Source organism: Castor canadensis, chromosome 1, assembly GCF_047511655.1.
Source record: "Castor canadensis chromosome 1, mCasCan1.hap1v2, whole genome shotgun sequence".
NCBI classification, from domain to species: Eukaryota; Metazoa; Chordata; class Mammalia; order Rodentia; family Castoridae; genus Castor; species Castor canadensis.
In genome coordinates, this window is record NC_133386.1 from 60,165,170 (window position 1) to 60,179,637 (window position 14,468).

Below are 14,468 nucleotides of genomic sequence, written 5' to 3' on the forward strand. Positions count from 1 at the left end.
CAACTAAGAGATAGCATAGATAAATGGGACTTCATAAAACTAAAAAGCTTCTGCTCAACAAAAGAAATGGTGTCTAAATTGAGGAGACCACTCACAGAGTGGGAGAAAATATTTGCCAGCTACACATCAGACAAAGGACTGATAGCTAGAATACACAGGAACTCAAAAAACTAAATTCTGTCAAAATTAATGAACCAATAAAGAAATGGGCAAGTGAACTAAACAGAACTTTCTCAAAAGAAGAAATTCAAATGGCCAAAAAACACATGAAAAAATGCTCACCATCCCTAACAATAAAGGAAATGCAAATTAAAACCACACTAAGATTCCACCTCACCCCTGTTAGAATAGCCATCATTAGCAGCACCACTAACAACAGGTGTTGGCGAGTATGCAGAAAAAGGAACCCCCTTACACTGCTGGTGGGAATGTAAACTAGTACAACCACTCTGGAAAAAAATTTGGAGGTTTTTTAAAAAATCTAGTGGTATTGCCATATGATCCAGCAATACCAATCTTGGGGATATACCCAAAAGAATGAGACTCAAGTTACTTCAGAGGCACCTGCACACCCATGTTTATTGCAACACTATTCAGAATAGCCAAGTTATGGAAACAGTCAAGATGCCCCACTACTAACGAATGGATTAAGAAAATGTGGTATTTACACACAATGGAATTTTATGCAGCCATGAAGAAGAATGAAATGTTATCATTCACAGGTAAATGGATGGAACTGGAGAATATTATTCTAAGTGAGGTTAGCCTGGCCCAAAAGACAAAAAATAGTATGTTCTCCCGCATATGTGGACATTAGATCAAGGGCAAACATAACAAGGGAATTGGACTTTGATCACATGATAAAGCAAGAGCACACAAGGGAGGTATGAGGATAGGTAAGACACACAAAAAAGTAGATAGCATTTGATGCCCTCAACACAGAGAAACTAATGCAGATACTTAAAAGCGACAGAGGCCAATAGGAGAAAGGGACCAGAAACTAGAGAAAAGGTTAGTTTGAGAAGAATTAATTTAGAAGGTAACACACATATACAGGAAAGCAATAGGAGTCAACTCCCTGTATAGCTATCCTTATCTCAACTATCAAAAACCCTTGGTCCTTCCTATTATTGCTTATACTCTCTCTTCAACAAAATTAGAGATAAGGGCAAAACAGTTTCTGCCTGGAAGCGAAGGGGTAGGGGGAGAGAAGGAGGGGTAGGGTGGTTAAGGGGGGGGGGTGAAGGGGGAAGAAATGACCCAAACAATTTATATACATATGAATAAAATTTTTAAAAAAATGCAAATTGTGATGCTTGTTAAAAGTCTTTAGGAAGTCAAGTCACTTATATATTACAGTTGTCTAAACAAATATAAATAATTCATGAAGCCATATATCTAGAACTATTAACTAGGAAATAATAAATTACTGCCTGGAACATTTATCTATTTAAGGGAGTGAAGTGTGAAGTGTCTGTGTCTAGATCAAACTACTTTGATGAAGTTTTGTGAAAAAGGTAAGTCTCATACATAATGTACTGAGTCTCAAAACCATTTTTATTTTATGGTCTACTTTGACTGAGTAATGTATGACTCACTAAAGTTAAGAATTAAGTAATATCAAGTAAAGAGAAGAAAACAAGAAGACATGGAAATAAATATTTCAAATATATAAAATATTAATGTACTTGTTGTGCCATACAAATATATACACTACAAATGATCATCTAGAAATATAATACAAGTCATTTTCCATAAACTGTCATACAAGTGACCTTACTGGTCATATCCATGAACATGTTTTATACTAACTCAGCTTTCTCCAGAAGAGCAAGAATTGATCTGATCAACCAAGAGTTTAACAAATAGTGGGAGGAAAATCTATATTGTCAGATTTGTAGTAATTGTTTTCATCTCTTACTTTGTCTATAAGATCAGTTTAAAATTAAAAGAAATAAAAATCCCATATGCTATACCCAATATTTTTTCCAACTTAAAAAGTTTCATTAAAAATAGTGCTTATGTATCTACCAATCTGTTACAACAGAGAGTTAGCAGGATAAAAGCTTACCATCACTGCTTACATTTTACATATGTCTCCTTTCTTCTGAGTCTCTCTCCTATATTCATCTGGGATTCCCCCAAACCAGGAAAAATACCCATAATAATCAGGTTGCACCTTGAAGCAAGACTAACCACTTTATAGGAACCAGATACTGCCCTCAGTTGATGACAGTGATAACAACTTCCTCAGAACCCCTCACACAACCAGAACTGAGATAAACCACACTTTGCCTGTAACTGCTAAGTTATGCATATTTCTCACCCCTGCCAAAATTCTTCCTCTATATAAACCTAAAGTTCATTGTACCATGAGCATGGGATGAAATACTTACTTTGCCTCTTCCCAAAGTATGCCCATGCCACACAATAAATCTATTTTTTTTTTGCCCTTCACCATATTATGCAAACAGCTAGACCTTAGGTGATGGAACCCCTGGAGTTGGCCTAGAGTTACATGTGAAAATACTTTAGATTTTCTTAAGTAAAATAAATTAATACCTTTAATGGTACTTCGGAAAAGGAAGGGTCAAAAATTGCTTATTGATGATCCTAACAAACTATTATAGAAAAATTCATGAGAATTAAACTATTATCTTTCTTTTTAAAACAGTTTTCATATTTGAAGCATCCCAGTTGATTTTTGAGGCTTGCATAATGTACTATTTTCATTTATTTTTAGCAAGCATTCTTTCAGAGCAAGAGAGTATAGTAGAGAGAATCTAGACTCACTGGCATATTGTATTTATACAACAAGCAAGAAAACAAGTGAAAAACTCAAGTTTAGGATTCCATATTTGGAATAAGTAAAAACTCCTGAGAAATTTTGATTAATACTATTATGTAGTCCTTAATAATGAAAAATATCTGTGATAGACTCTAAAGTCTGGATACAAACTCTCAAATCTTATTTGCTTCTTATTGAACTTAGGCTTGAATGTTTGAATTCTTGAGTAATTCAAGTAAGCTCAGTTACTCAATTTTATTTATGTAATTCAGTCATCACATTTAATAAATATGATATGTCAATATGCCATGTTTATCACTAGCTCTAAAAGTAACTTGTTTTCTTTATTTATAAATCTTGCTGTTCTATCATATTTCCAGATGGAGAATTTATATGTTTCAGCAAACAATAACTGAGGGACCACAGAAAGCAGACATGCTGTTTATTAAAAACAACAGGGACAAAACCAAAAATTTCTGCCTTAATTCAGATAATGCAAACCAGCAGAAGATGGCAGGAATATACAATAATCTGTCTCATTTGAGAGAGATTGAGAAATGCATTTATTTTTTCCAGCTCTTCACAAATGAAACTATAGTGCAATGGGAGCCTGGTTGATAAATATTCCTACCCTCATGACAGTTTTAAGTATGCTGATAGTACAACTCTCTCTCTCTCTCTTCTCATCTCTCTCTCTTTACTAGTTTAACAAATCAGAACCTAGCTGGTACCTGGCAATTACTCTAGAGGCTGAGAAAGGAGGACCATTTGAGGCCAGGAATTTAGGGTCACCTGGGCAACATAATAAGACCCAGTATCTTGAAAATGGAAAAGGAAAAGGAAAGGATGAGGAGGAGGAAGAAGAGAAGAAGAAAAAGGAGGGGGAGGAGGAGAAAAAGGAGAAGAGGAAGAGGTAGAGGAGAAGGAGGAGGGGGAGGAAGGAGGGAAGGAAGAGGGGGAGAAAGAGAAAAAGAAGAAGGAAGAGAAGGAAAGGAGGGAGAGGGGAGGAAGAGAAGAGGAAGAAGTAAGGAGAGGGAAGAAGAGAAGGAGAGGAGGAGGAAAATAAGGAGGGAGAAGCAGGAAGAGGAAAAGAAGGAGGAGGAGGAAGAGGAAGGGGGAGAAACAGAAGAAGGAAGGGAGGGATAGAAAAGGAGAAGAAGGAGGAAGAATCTAGAGACATAAACTGCAAGTGACTTGTCCAAGAGCACTTATGGTGTGACAGGACTAAATTTGAAATATCAATGAGCAGAGCACTATATAACGATACTAAAGGCATGTTACTAGTCTCTAAACTGTATGGAGTTTTCATGAAAAGAGAGTATTTTGAGAAAATTAGCAAGTAACTTGTGCTTCACAAATTCCAAATAAGGGATAAACTAATTCTTAATATCTGGGTTCATTATGTAATTCTTACTGAGACAAAGAACCATATCTGGCCTACCTTCAGAGAATATTATGGTTTTAGCATTTCCTCAACACAAAAGTTGAGCAATAAACCCAAGTCTTACTGAGAATATAAATATAATTTAACACATTTGATGCATGTTTCTAAAACCATAACTGTGAAGATACAATTGTTTTATATATTTATCATATATTAAAATTGATTATAAAACTTTTGAATTTATATATGACATTGGCATACCAAGGTGAAGGCATTGGGAAGTCTTTCCCTGTTGCAGGCAATAAAGGACATATTTTCTCTAGAGAATTAAAATTAACAATACCATCAATTATCTCCATATACTAGCAAGTCTAAAAGGTATTACAATATTCTTCCTTCGAAATATCTTTTAGTGGACTACAGTTCTAAGGAATTATTTGTGAGCTTTTGCTGAACTTCTAATTAACAAATGTTTATTTCTTATTCTTCCATAAACTTTATATTCTACTTAGAAATTAAATTGAAGAATTCCCCAAGCACAGTTGACCTCCCAATCCATGTGAGCTCATGTGAGCTCATCTATATTTGCACATGTACTAATAAGAACTCAAGAGCTTTTTATTTATTTTCATTCCTATAATGACTGGGACATCATTTAAATGTATAATCTAGGCGCTGGAATGTGTAGTATTATAGGAATTTGTGTCTTACAATTTTCTCAAAGCCATTTCAGGCTACTTTGAATCATAATGAACTTCAGATGATGTTATTAAATATAGTAAGATATAATGTGAGTGTTTTTGATGAAGCTGCTGAAAAGACTTCCCAAATATTTGAAAGTTGCTGGAAGTGATCCTAAAGGACAAAAGACAGGCATAGGATTTCAAATTATGGAATTTATTATGAAATGATATTCTTATGATCTATGTCCAAATTTCCAATTCTGCATATGTGTTGGTTCATTAGAAAGAAACTTTTGAATATTGAAATTAATTAAATTATGAGTGAAGCTACATCTATGGCTTGACTACTATTAAACATAAACACATGATCCATTTTGACCAGGCCATTGAAAATTATAAAAACTATAAACTTATAATGTTATTATTTAAACTATGATAAGTGAATATGTGCTTTCTCCTTTCTCTCAAAAAATACTTTGATGAAACTAAAACATGTTAAGCATTGTTTTTTTCCTTTTGTATAACAAGTTTCCTGTTGCTGCTATAACAAATTAACATAAATTTAGTGTCTTAGGTACAATGCCTAATTTATTACCTCACAGTTCTGGAGATCAGAAGTCCTAAAACTGACATCTCTGAAGGTTGGTATTATTTCTACATTCTCTAGGAAAGAATTTGTTTCCTTGATGTCACAATTTCCAAAAGTCACTTTCATTTCTTGGCCTGTGGCCCCTTCCTTCATCTTTAATAGCAGGAAGCATCTCACCTCTCTCTTCTCCTTTCTTCTCCTCCTCTCCCCTTCTTTCCCCTCCTCTTCTGCTACTTTTTTCTCTTTCCCTATCATACATCATAACTTTGATTCTACACTCTTCTTCAGGCCCTTGTGATTACATTGGAAACCATCTAGTGAACCAGGATAATCTGGCACGCTCAAGATGCTTAACTTATTAACACCAGCAAAGTTCCATTTTTGCTGTTTGATGTAATTTACAGGTTCTTGGGATTAGGACCTGGACTCTTTGGGGAACCAATATTCTGTCCATCACATATACACATGTGCTACAATATTATGTATTTGTACATTCATATATTTATAGCATAAATATATAGAAATTCATACAAGTATAAGCATAGATATTGCCAACATTTTCATTATATTTTTAGAAATTCTTTTTTTAAATTTAATTTTCCCCAGTCTGGCCTCATATACTTAAGTTATCCTCCTATGTCAGCTTTACAAGTAGCTGGAATTTCAGGTGTATACCACTATGTCTAGCTTAGAAATTGACATTCTTTTATTTTATTTCTTTATTGTGAATGAAAAAAACTTTTCAGTGTATAAGAGGGGTAATGTTAAAAACAATGCATCGTGGGTATAAAATATTCTAACTATGTCACTGCTGAATTTATACCTTTCTAAGTGAAACAAAAATAATATTCACAGGAAACATTTGTAGCTTTTTATTTTAACTCCAAATAATACTCATGAGTTCCAAATCTGAAAAAAAATGTTATAAAAACCTTATTCTATTTATAATACTTTTTTAAATATAAGGTTGGGAAGAGAGGTTCTTTAGGGGGTTGCTGTGGGTGGTTCAACATCCATACAGTAAAAGTTTTATCTGGGTATTTGGGAGACACTAATTTTTCTTTTTTGCTTTTACATTTGAAAGCATGTGTGCAAATTGTTAACTTACTTCTATCCAGTTTAAAAGAAAAAGTTGACAAGATACAATCAGTAAAAGCAAAATTTTCTGCTTTTCCTCTTTATCATAGCCACTACGATTAATGAATAAAGAGCAAGTGGTTGACATACAACCTACCCATGGGAGTGCCAACGCCATAACCTTTGGAGTCTATAAGGCCGCCAATCTGTGTCAGGTTACAATTCCGCTGGGTAACAAACTCGATGGTTGTTGACTCCATTAGGAAAGCATAGTCAGAGGTGAGGACTCGCTGGATACCTTCTTCATTACTCTTGACGAGCACAGACTGTCTCCTGCTACTCATAAAGGCCCACATCTTGTCATACGTGGAGATTTTTGATTTCTGGGGCAAAATAAAATACGTTTAAATAAAAGTATTTCTTACACTCCATATGGTCTTAAAACATTTAGATTCAATTGGGCACATTTAATTCACTCATTTCATTCACCTATAATTAAATGAAAAATAGTATAAATATGTAAATTCAAATCAAAGTCAGTAAGAAGTTTCTCATAGTAATTCTTTATCATATTTCCAAGGAAAATATAGATTTAACAAATTTAGTGTACATGGTGAAAACTAATATCTACTAAATCATAAAAAGTAATAAATATAAGAACTATAAACAAGAGTAATAAGGAGGGTTCTTTTGTGATTGTAGCTCACCTCACCTGAGTGTCATATGCATGCTGTTTAATTTTCAACATCACTATAACATCAGATTTAAAAGAGAAGACACTAGACACAGATTGTCACTGTCAGACTGCATATATTTCTGTTTGTTTTTCATCACTTTGGTGATGTTGTATTAGCACCCATGTATATACACAGGTACAGGTTGAAGAGATGAGATTTATGACAAGTAAGGATATTAGAAATAAAGATGACTACATTTCCACTGGGACTAAATATGGCCAACATAGAATCTCTTTCAACCTGAAACAACAGCCAGAAATCTATTATTCAGCCCCATTAAGTAACTAAAAGTTCTTGGACCAATAATGTTGAATAAATTTATGACCACTGGAAATTCTCAGTAGAGTTTTAAAAGAATTTCATTATTAAGGGAAATAAATGAGCTCTGTTCAAAGGCACTGATAAATCATAAACATGAAAAAGAATAGCACCTGCTTATTGAAAACTTATCTGTGAAATATTATTTTCCTTTAGCTCTTATTCAATATGTAAAATACTGAAACGTTTATAAACAAAAAGAGAAGAAATTATGGTCTTATATTTTTTTCAAGAAAATAACCAAATTATGTGACTAAGAAAGGGAAATGAAAAGAATATTTAAGAATATGAGAACACTCTAGCCAGATACCAGTGGCTAGCTGTAATTCTAGCTACTCAGGAGGCAGAGATCAGGAGGATTTCAGCTGGAAGCCAACCCAGGAAAATAGTTTATAAGACCCTATCTCAAAAAAATACTCCCAGAAACAGCTGGTGGAATGGCTCAAGTGGTAGAGCACCTGCCTAGCAAGCCTGAGGCCCTAAGTTCAAGTCCTAGCACTGCTAATTCTTATTGAGGTCATTAATACCATTAGTGAGAATTTTCATAGTTTACTTTGTTTATAAAAATCAGCAACATAATGAGGATGGCCAAAGCAATTCATTTTCTTTCCAGAGTAAAGATTTTTTTCTTCTGATATTTGAGACTGAGTGAAGACTTAATAAAATATAACATCAAATTGGAATTTACCTGCATATTGAATGGATTTTAAATAAAGAAAACAATGGGCACAGTTTTTGATTTAGTGACTCTATAATTGATAGTACATAAATAATAAATGATATTATGTAAAGTGTCTATAAATTAAAGCTGCACTTAGCAATTTTTAAAGTAACATATTAAAAAGGATAAAGATGATATTGACATCACAATATTATAACATCGCCGTTCTCTGAGGTCAAAACAAGGAAAGGATTAACAAAGTTTACAAAAAAGTTTTCTTCGGCCACAAAATTGCCTAAATATTTATCTTTGTTTCTGTTATATGAACATTCAGAACAAATAAATTTTATTATCTTGTTACTTTCTTTCCATTTTATGATATGCTCCATCCACTTTTTTTGAAATCAAATTACTGTTCTTCTGTGGGTACACTGTCACATTTACAAAAGTACTTACAATATATCTTAGTTAAATTCACCCCATCCATCACTCTCCTTTGTCCTACCCCCCATTCTTAGAATAGTTTCAACAGGTCTCATTTTTCCAATTTAATAAATAAGTACATAATATTTCCACCAGATTCACCCCCTAAACCCTTTCCTATATCCTTCCCCCTCCCACTGGAACCAAATCCCAGACAGGACCTGTTTTAGCTTTCTGTCCTCCATTTTTGAAAAGACATTTTTTTTGCTTAAGATATCTATACATTATGACATTTCTATGTATATATGCATAGCATCCTGAATTGGTTCGTCCCCTCCATTTTTCTTCTTCCTACCTTAGTCCTTCTATTATGGTGATTTCAGCAGATTTAAAAATTCTATACTGATTCTTGGATAGAAAGTATATCAAGAACATATTCACCTTCTTTACTTCCTTTTTTTACCCTTCTTTCCCATTATGCAGTCCCCTTAGTGTGGCCTGTTTTTCATTCTTGTCCTTGGTTGTTTAGGTGTCTGTTCATTGTTTAGTGGGAATTTTAACTTGGTATTATGGCTACACATGCATTAATGAGTTAATTGTAAATAAATTGAAGACTAGTGTTTTTATTCCAAAAAAAGACAATATAATGATTATAATGTTGTTAGTCATAAAAAGACATTTTTCTCTTTTATTAATGTTAAAAGTAGTATTTTCTAGCATAAACACTATTTAGGAAGCATGAATAATCCAAGAGAAGATAACAATATTTTATAATGATACATAAAGGCATTCATTCTTAAATTTTGTAACAATTCATGTGGTAAATACACCAAACATTTTTTAAATTTAATTGGAGACCAAACAACTTTAAGAAATGTTACTATGCTGACTACTTTGAGAACCTATATTCAAATAAATTTGAAAATCTAAAAGAAATGGACAGATTTATAGATACATATGATCATCCAAAACTGAACCAAGAGGAAATTAATCACCTGAATAGACCTATAACACAAAATGAAATTGAAGCAGCAATCAAGAGTCTCCCCAAAAAGAAAAGTCCAGGACCTGATGGATTCTCTGCTGAATTCTATCACACCTTTAAAGAAGAACTGATACCAACCCTCCTTAAACTGTTCCATGAAATAGAAAGGGAAGGAAAACTGCCAAACACATTTTATGAAGCCACTATTACACTTATCCCAAAACCAGGCAAAGACACCTCCAAAAAGGAGAACTATAGGCCAATCTCCTTAATGAACATTGATGCAAAAATCCTCAACAAAATAATGGCAAATCGAATTCAGCAACACATCAAAAAGATTATTCACCACGACCAGGTAGGCTTCATCCCAGGGATGCAGGGGTGGTTCAACATACGAAAATCAATAAACGTAATAAACCACATTAACAGAAGCAAAGACAAAAACCACTTGATCATCTCAATAGATGCAGAAAAAGCCTTTGATAAGATCCAACATCATTTCATGATAAAAGCTCTAAGAAAACTAGGAATAGAAGGAAAGTTCCTCAACATTATAAAAGCTATATATGACAAACCTACAGCCAGCATTATACTTAACGGAGAAAAATTAAAAGCATTCCCTCTAAAATCAGGAACCAGACAAGGATGCCCACTATCTCCACTCCTATTCAACATAGTACTGGAATTCCTAGCCAGAGCAATTAGGCAAGAAGAAGGAATAAAAGGAATACAAATAGGTAAAGAAACTGTCAAAATATCCCTATTTGCAGACGACATGATCCTATACCTTAAAGACCCAAAAAACTCTACTCAGAAGCTTCTAGACATCATCAATAGCTATAGCAAGGTAGCAGGATATAAAATCAACATAGAAAAATCATTAGCATTTCTATACACTAACAATGAGCAAACGGAAAAAGAATGTATGAAAACAATTCCATTTACAATAGCCTCAAAAAAAATCAAATACCTAGGTGTAAACCTAACAAAAGATGTGAAAGACCTCTACAAGGAAAACTATACACTTCTGAAGAAAGAGATTGAGGAAGACTATAGAAAGTGGAGAGATCTCCCATGCTCATGGATTGGTAGAATCAACATAGTAAAAATGTCTATACTCCCAAAAGTAATCTACATGTTTAATGCAATTCCCATCAAAATTCCAATGACATTCATCAAAGAGATTGAAAAATCTACTGTTAAATTTATATGGAAACACAAGAGGCCACGAATAGCCAAGGCAATACTCAGTCAAAAGAACAATGCAGGAGGTATCACAATACCTGACTTCAAACTATATTACAAAGCAATAATAATAAAAACAGCATGGTACTGGCACAAAAACAGACATGAAGACCAGTGGAACAGAATAGAGGATCCAGATATGAAGCCACACAACTATAAGCAACTTATCTTTGACAAAGGAGCTAAAAATATACGATGGAGAAATAGCAGCCTCTTCAACAAAAACTGCTGGGAAAACTGGTTAGCAGTCTGCAAAAAACTGAAACTAGATCCATGTATATCACCCTATACCAAGATTAACTCAAAATGGATCAAGGATCTTAATATCAGACCCCAAACTCTTAAGTTGATACAAGAAAGAGTAGGAAATACTCTGGAGTTAGTAGGTATAGGTAAGAACTTTCTCAATGAAACCCCAGCAGCACAGCAACTAAGAGATAGCATAGATAAATGGGACCTCATAAAACTAAAAAGCTTCTGTTCATCAAAAGAAATGGTCTCTAAACTGAAGAGAACACCCACAGAGTGGGAGAAAATATTTGCCAATTATACATCAGACAAAGGACTGATAACCAGAATATACAGGGAACTTAAAAAACTAAATTCTCCCAAAACTAATGAACCAATAAAGAAATGGGCATGTGAACTAAACAGAACTTTCTCAAAAGAAGAAATTCAAATGGCCAGAAAACACATGAAAAAATACTCACCATCTCTAGCAATAAAGGAAATGCAAATTAAAACCACACTAAGATTCCACCTCACCCCTGTTAGAATAGCCATCATCAGCAACACCACCAACAACAGGTGTTGGCGAGGATGCGGGGAAAAAGGAACTCTCTTACACTGTTGGTGGGAATGTAGACTAGTACAACCACTCTGGAAAAAAATTTGGAGGCTACTTAAAAAGCTAAACATTGATCTACCATTTGATCCAGCAATACCACTCTTGGGGATATACCCAAAAGACTGTTACTCCAGAGGCACCTGCACATCCATGTTTATTGCGGCACTATTCACAATAGCCAAGTTATGGAAACAGCCAAGATGCCCCAGCACTGACGAATGGATTAAGAAAATGTGGTATCTATACACAATGGAATTTTATGCAGCCATGAAGAAGAACGAAATGTTATCATTCGCTGGTAAATGGATGGAATTGGAGAACATCATTCTGAGTGAGGTTAGCCTGGCTCAAAAGACCAAAAATCGTATGTTCTCCCTCATATGTGGACATTAGATCAAGGGCAAACACAACAAGGGGATTGGACTATGAGCACATGATAAAAGCGAGAGCACACAAGGGAGGGGTGAGGTAGGTAAGACACCTAAAAAACTAGCTAGCATTTGTTGCCCTTAATGCAGAGAAACTAAAGCAGATACCTTAAAGCAACTGAGGCCAATAGGAAAAGGGGACCAGGAACTAGAGAAAAGGTTAGATTAAAAAGAATTAACCTAGAAGGTAACACCCACGCACAGGAAATCAATGTGAGTCAATGCCCTGTATAGCTATCCTTATCTCAACCAGCAAAACCCCTTGTTCCTTCCTATTATTACTTATACTCTCTCTACAACAAAATTAGAGATAAGGGCAAAATAGTTTCTGCTGGGTATTGAGGGGGGGAGCGGGAGGGGGTGGAGTGGGTGGTAAGGGAGGGGGTGGGGGCAGGGGGGAGAAATAAACCAAGCCTTGTATGCACATATGAATAATAAAAGAAAAATGAAAAAAAAAAAAAAAAGAAATGTTACTATGCTATATAAATAATTTAATTAATGTGAAACAAAGTATTAGTTTATGTTTGAAATGTATTGTCTACAGCATTTACCGTTAATGGGCCAAATATAAATTTTAAAAAATGTTTTCACTTAAAAATTCTTGAAACTCTTTCCTGCACTAATTTTTCACTTATCTGAGCATTTTTTGAAAGCACTATTTATATTCATTTTGAAACTAATAATTTCCTACTGTCCCCTCTTATTTAAATATCTTTTATTTGTTACCTGCTTGTTCTCAAGGTCTATTATCTATGATTTCTATATAGCTGTTCATCTTCTTTCCTATGTAAAGGTATACATATTTCCATTATTCTTACATAAATGGTTTAGACAGAAAAATCATTCAAATTGTTTCTCATAATAAATATAAAATCCCAAAATGAAATCATATTTTAAAGAAATATGATTATCTGCTGGTTATATGCCAGCCACTGCATACCTGAAGTTCATCCTTCTAACACTTCTCTGGTTTGTTCACTTGCTTTGTTGTGTGGTTATAATTTGTAAGTAGTGCAATTACTTTTTGTGTCTGCCAACTCTGGCTATAAAATGCAACTCTATGTAGAAAAGATATGGGCGGTATGGTGATGGAAAGCTCTACTTTTGTAGACATTTGTGATAATTGTTTTATTGCTCTAGAACTCTACATATAGGTACAGGACAATAGAAAGAGGACACTTTAGAATTTCAAAGATGGTGCATTACTCTACATATTATGTTAACTGACATATACATTACTAGCTTTTCTACCATTCACTCTCTTCTGGACAATGTCTAAGCATATTTCTATGATCCACATTGTTCTTACCCAGAAATTTCATGTGAATCAAGCAAAATTTCTAAAATTAAGTCCCAGAAAGTCATTCACCTTACATCTACTTCCATAAAAACCTGTAAAGGAAAATGAATCCTTGACATTTTAGACAATAGACTCACAGGTTCTGCACAGCATGAATTTTACCGAAAGCATGATATTTAAAGATGATTTACAGAGTACTTGACTTACACATTTGAAACCAAATCTTACACAGAATAGGAAGCTCAGGGTGTTTTTTTCCCTCTGCAAATTGGGTCACTCATAAATAATTGATTATTTTCACTTAAGTAACATACAGAAGAGAGAGTGGCTGAATAAGTAAGGATCACAACTTCTATGTTACTTTTTAATGTAATATATATTCTCATATAAGCCACCTTATTCTCTACAAACTTCAGTGTATACAATAGTTAAAAATCCTTGCCAGTGTCACAAGGTTATTTTGAAGGTCAATTGAGACACTACTGGCAAATATACCATGCACTACTAGTAAGGTATTTTTTAGTTTTAATTATTTTTTTAAAAGAGTAAAGTGCTATTAAATGCTTGTCTGCTATGATTCTTGAAAACAATATCAGGAACACTAGCAAAGGCTAAACACATTTTCTCGCCTAGGCCATGAAACCAGGAGGAAACACCGAGAGAGAAAAGATGTTTAAAAACCAAAACTTTGGACGGTAGACTATAGATGAATTGTAACTGAGTTAACAGCCCTTAGAACCCATCCCCTCTCCACACCATGAATTTCCAGAGATTGGCAACTCCTAATCTCTCCTAAAGCCAGAATGAATCTGTATTTTTAAAAGTATATTGCATTTAAAGAATGTCTCAAAAACTGTTAAAGTCTTACAGCCTATCCTTGAGCAGTATGGTGACTGTCCACTCCTTTCCAGCAGAAGAGGAGAGTTTTACTCTCTGAAAAGGAAGCAAGAGCACACTGAACCCAGAGAAGCAGATAGTGGGAGATGAAGTTTTGAAATTGGAA

At 34.2% G+C, this 14,468-nt stretch overlaps 1 protein-coding gene across 6 annotated transcripts in view; it reads right to left on the reverse strand.

The window, feature by feature from the left end:
* The window catches only part of Grik2 (glutamate ionotropic receptor kainate type subunit 2), a 628,064-nt gene that overhangs the window by 29,190 nt on the left and 584,406 nt on the right, over positions 1 to 14,468 (reverse strand). For all 6 annotated transcript variants that reach the window (XM_074077776.1, XM_074077791.1, XM_074077781.1 and 3 more), the window contains one exon: positions 6,679 to 6,904. In XM_074077776.1, the coding sequence (XP_073933877.1) occupies positions 6,679 to 6,904 (226 nt within the window). The remainder of the gene's footprint in view (positions 1 to 6,678; positions 6,905 to 14,468) is intronic.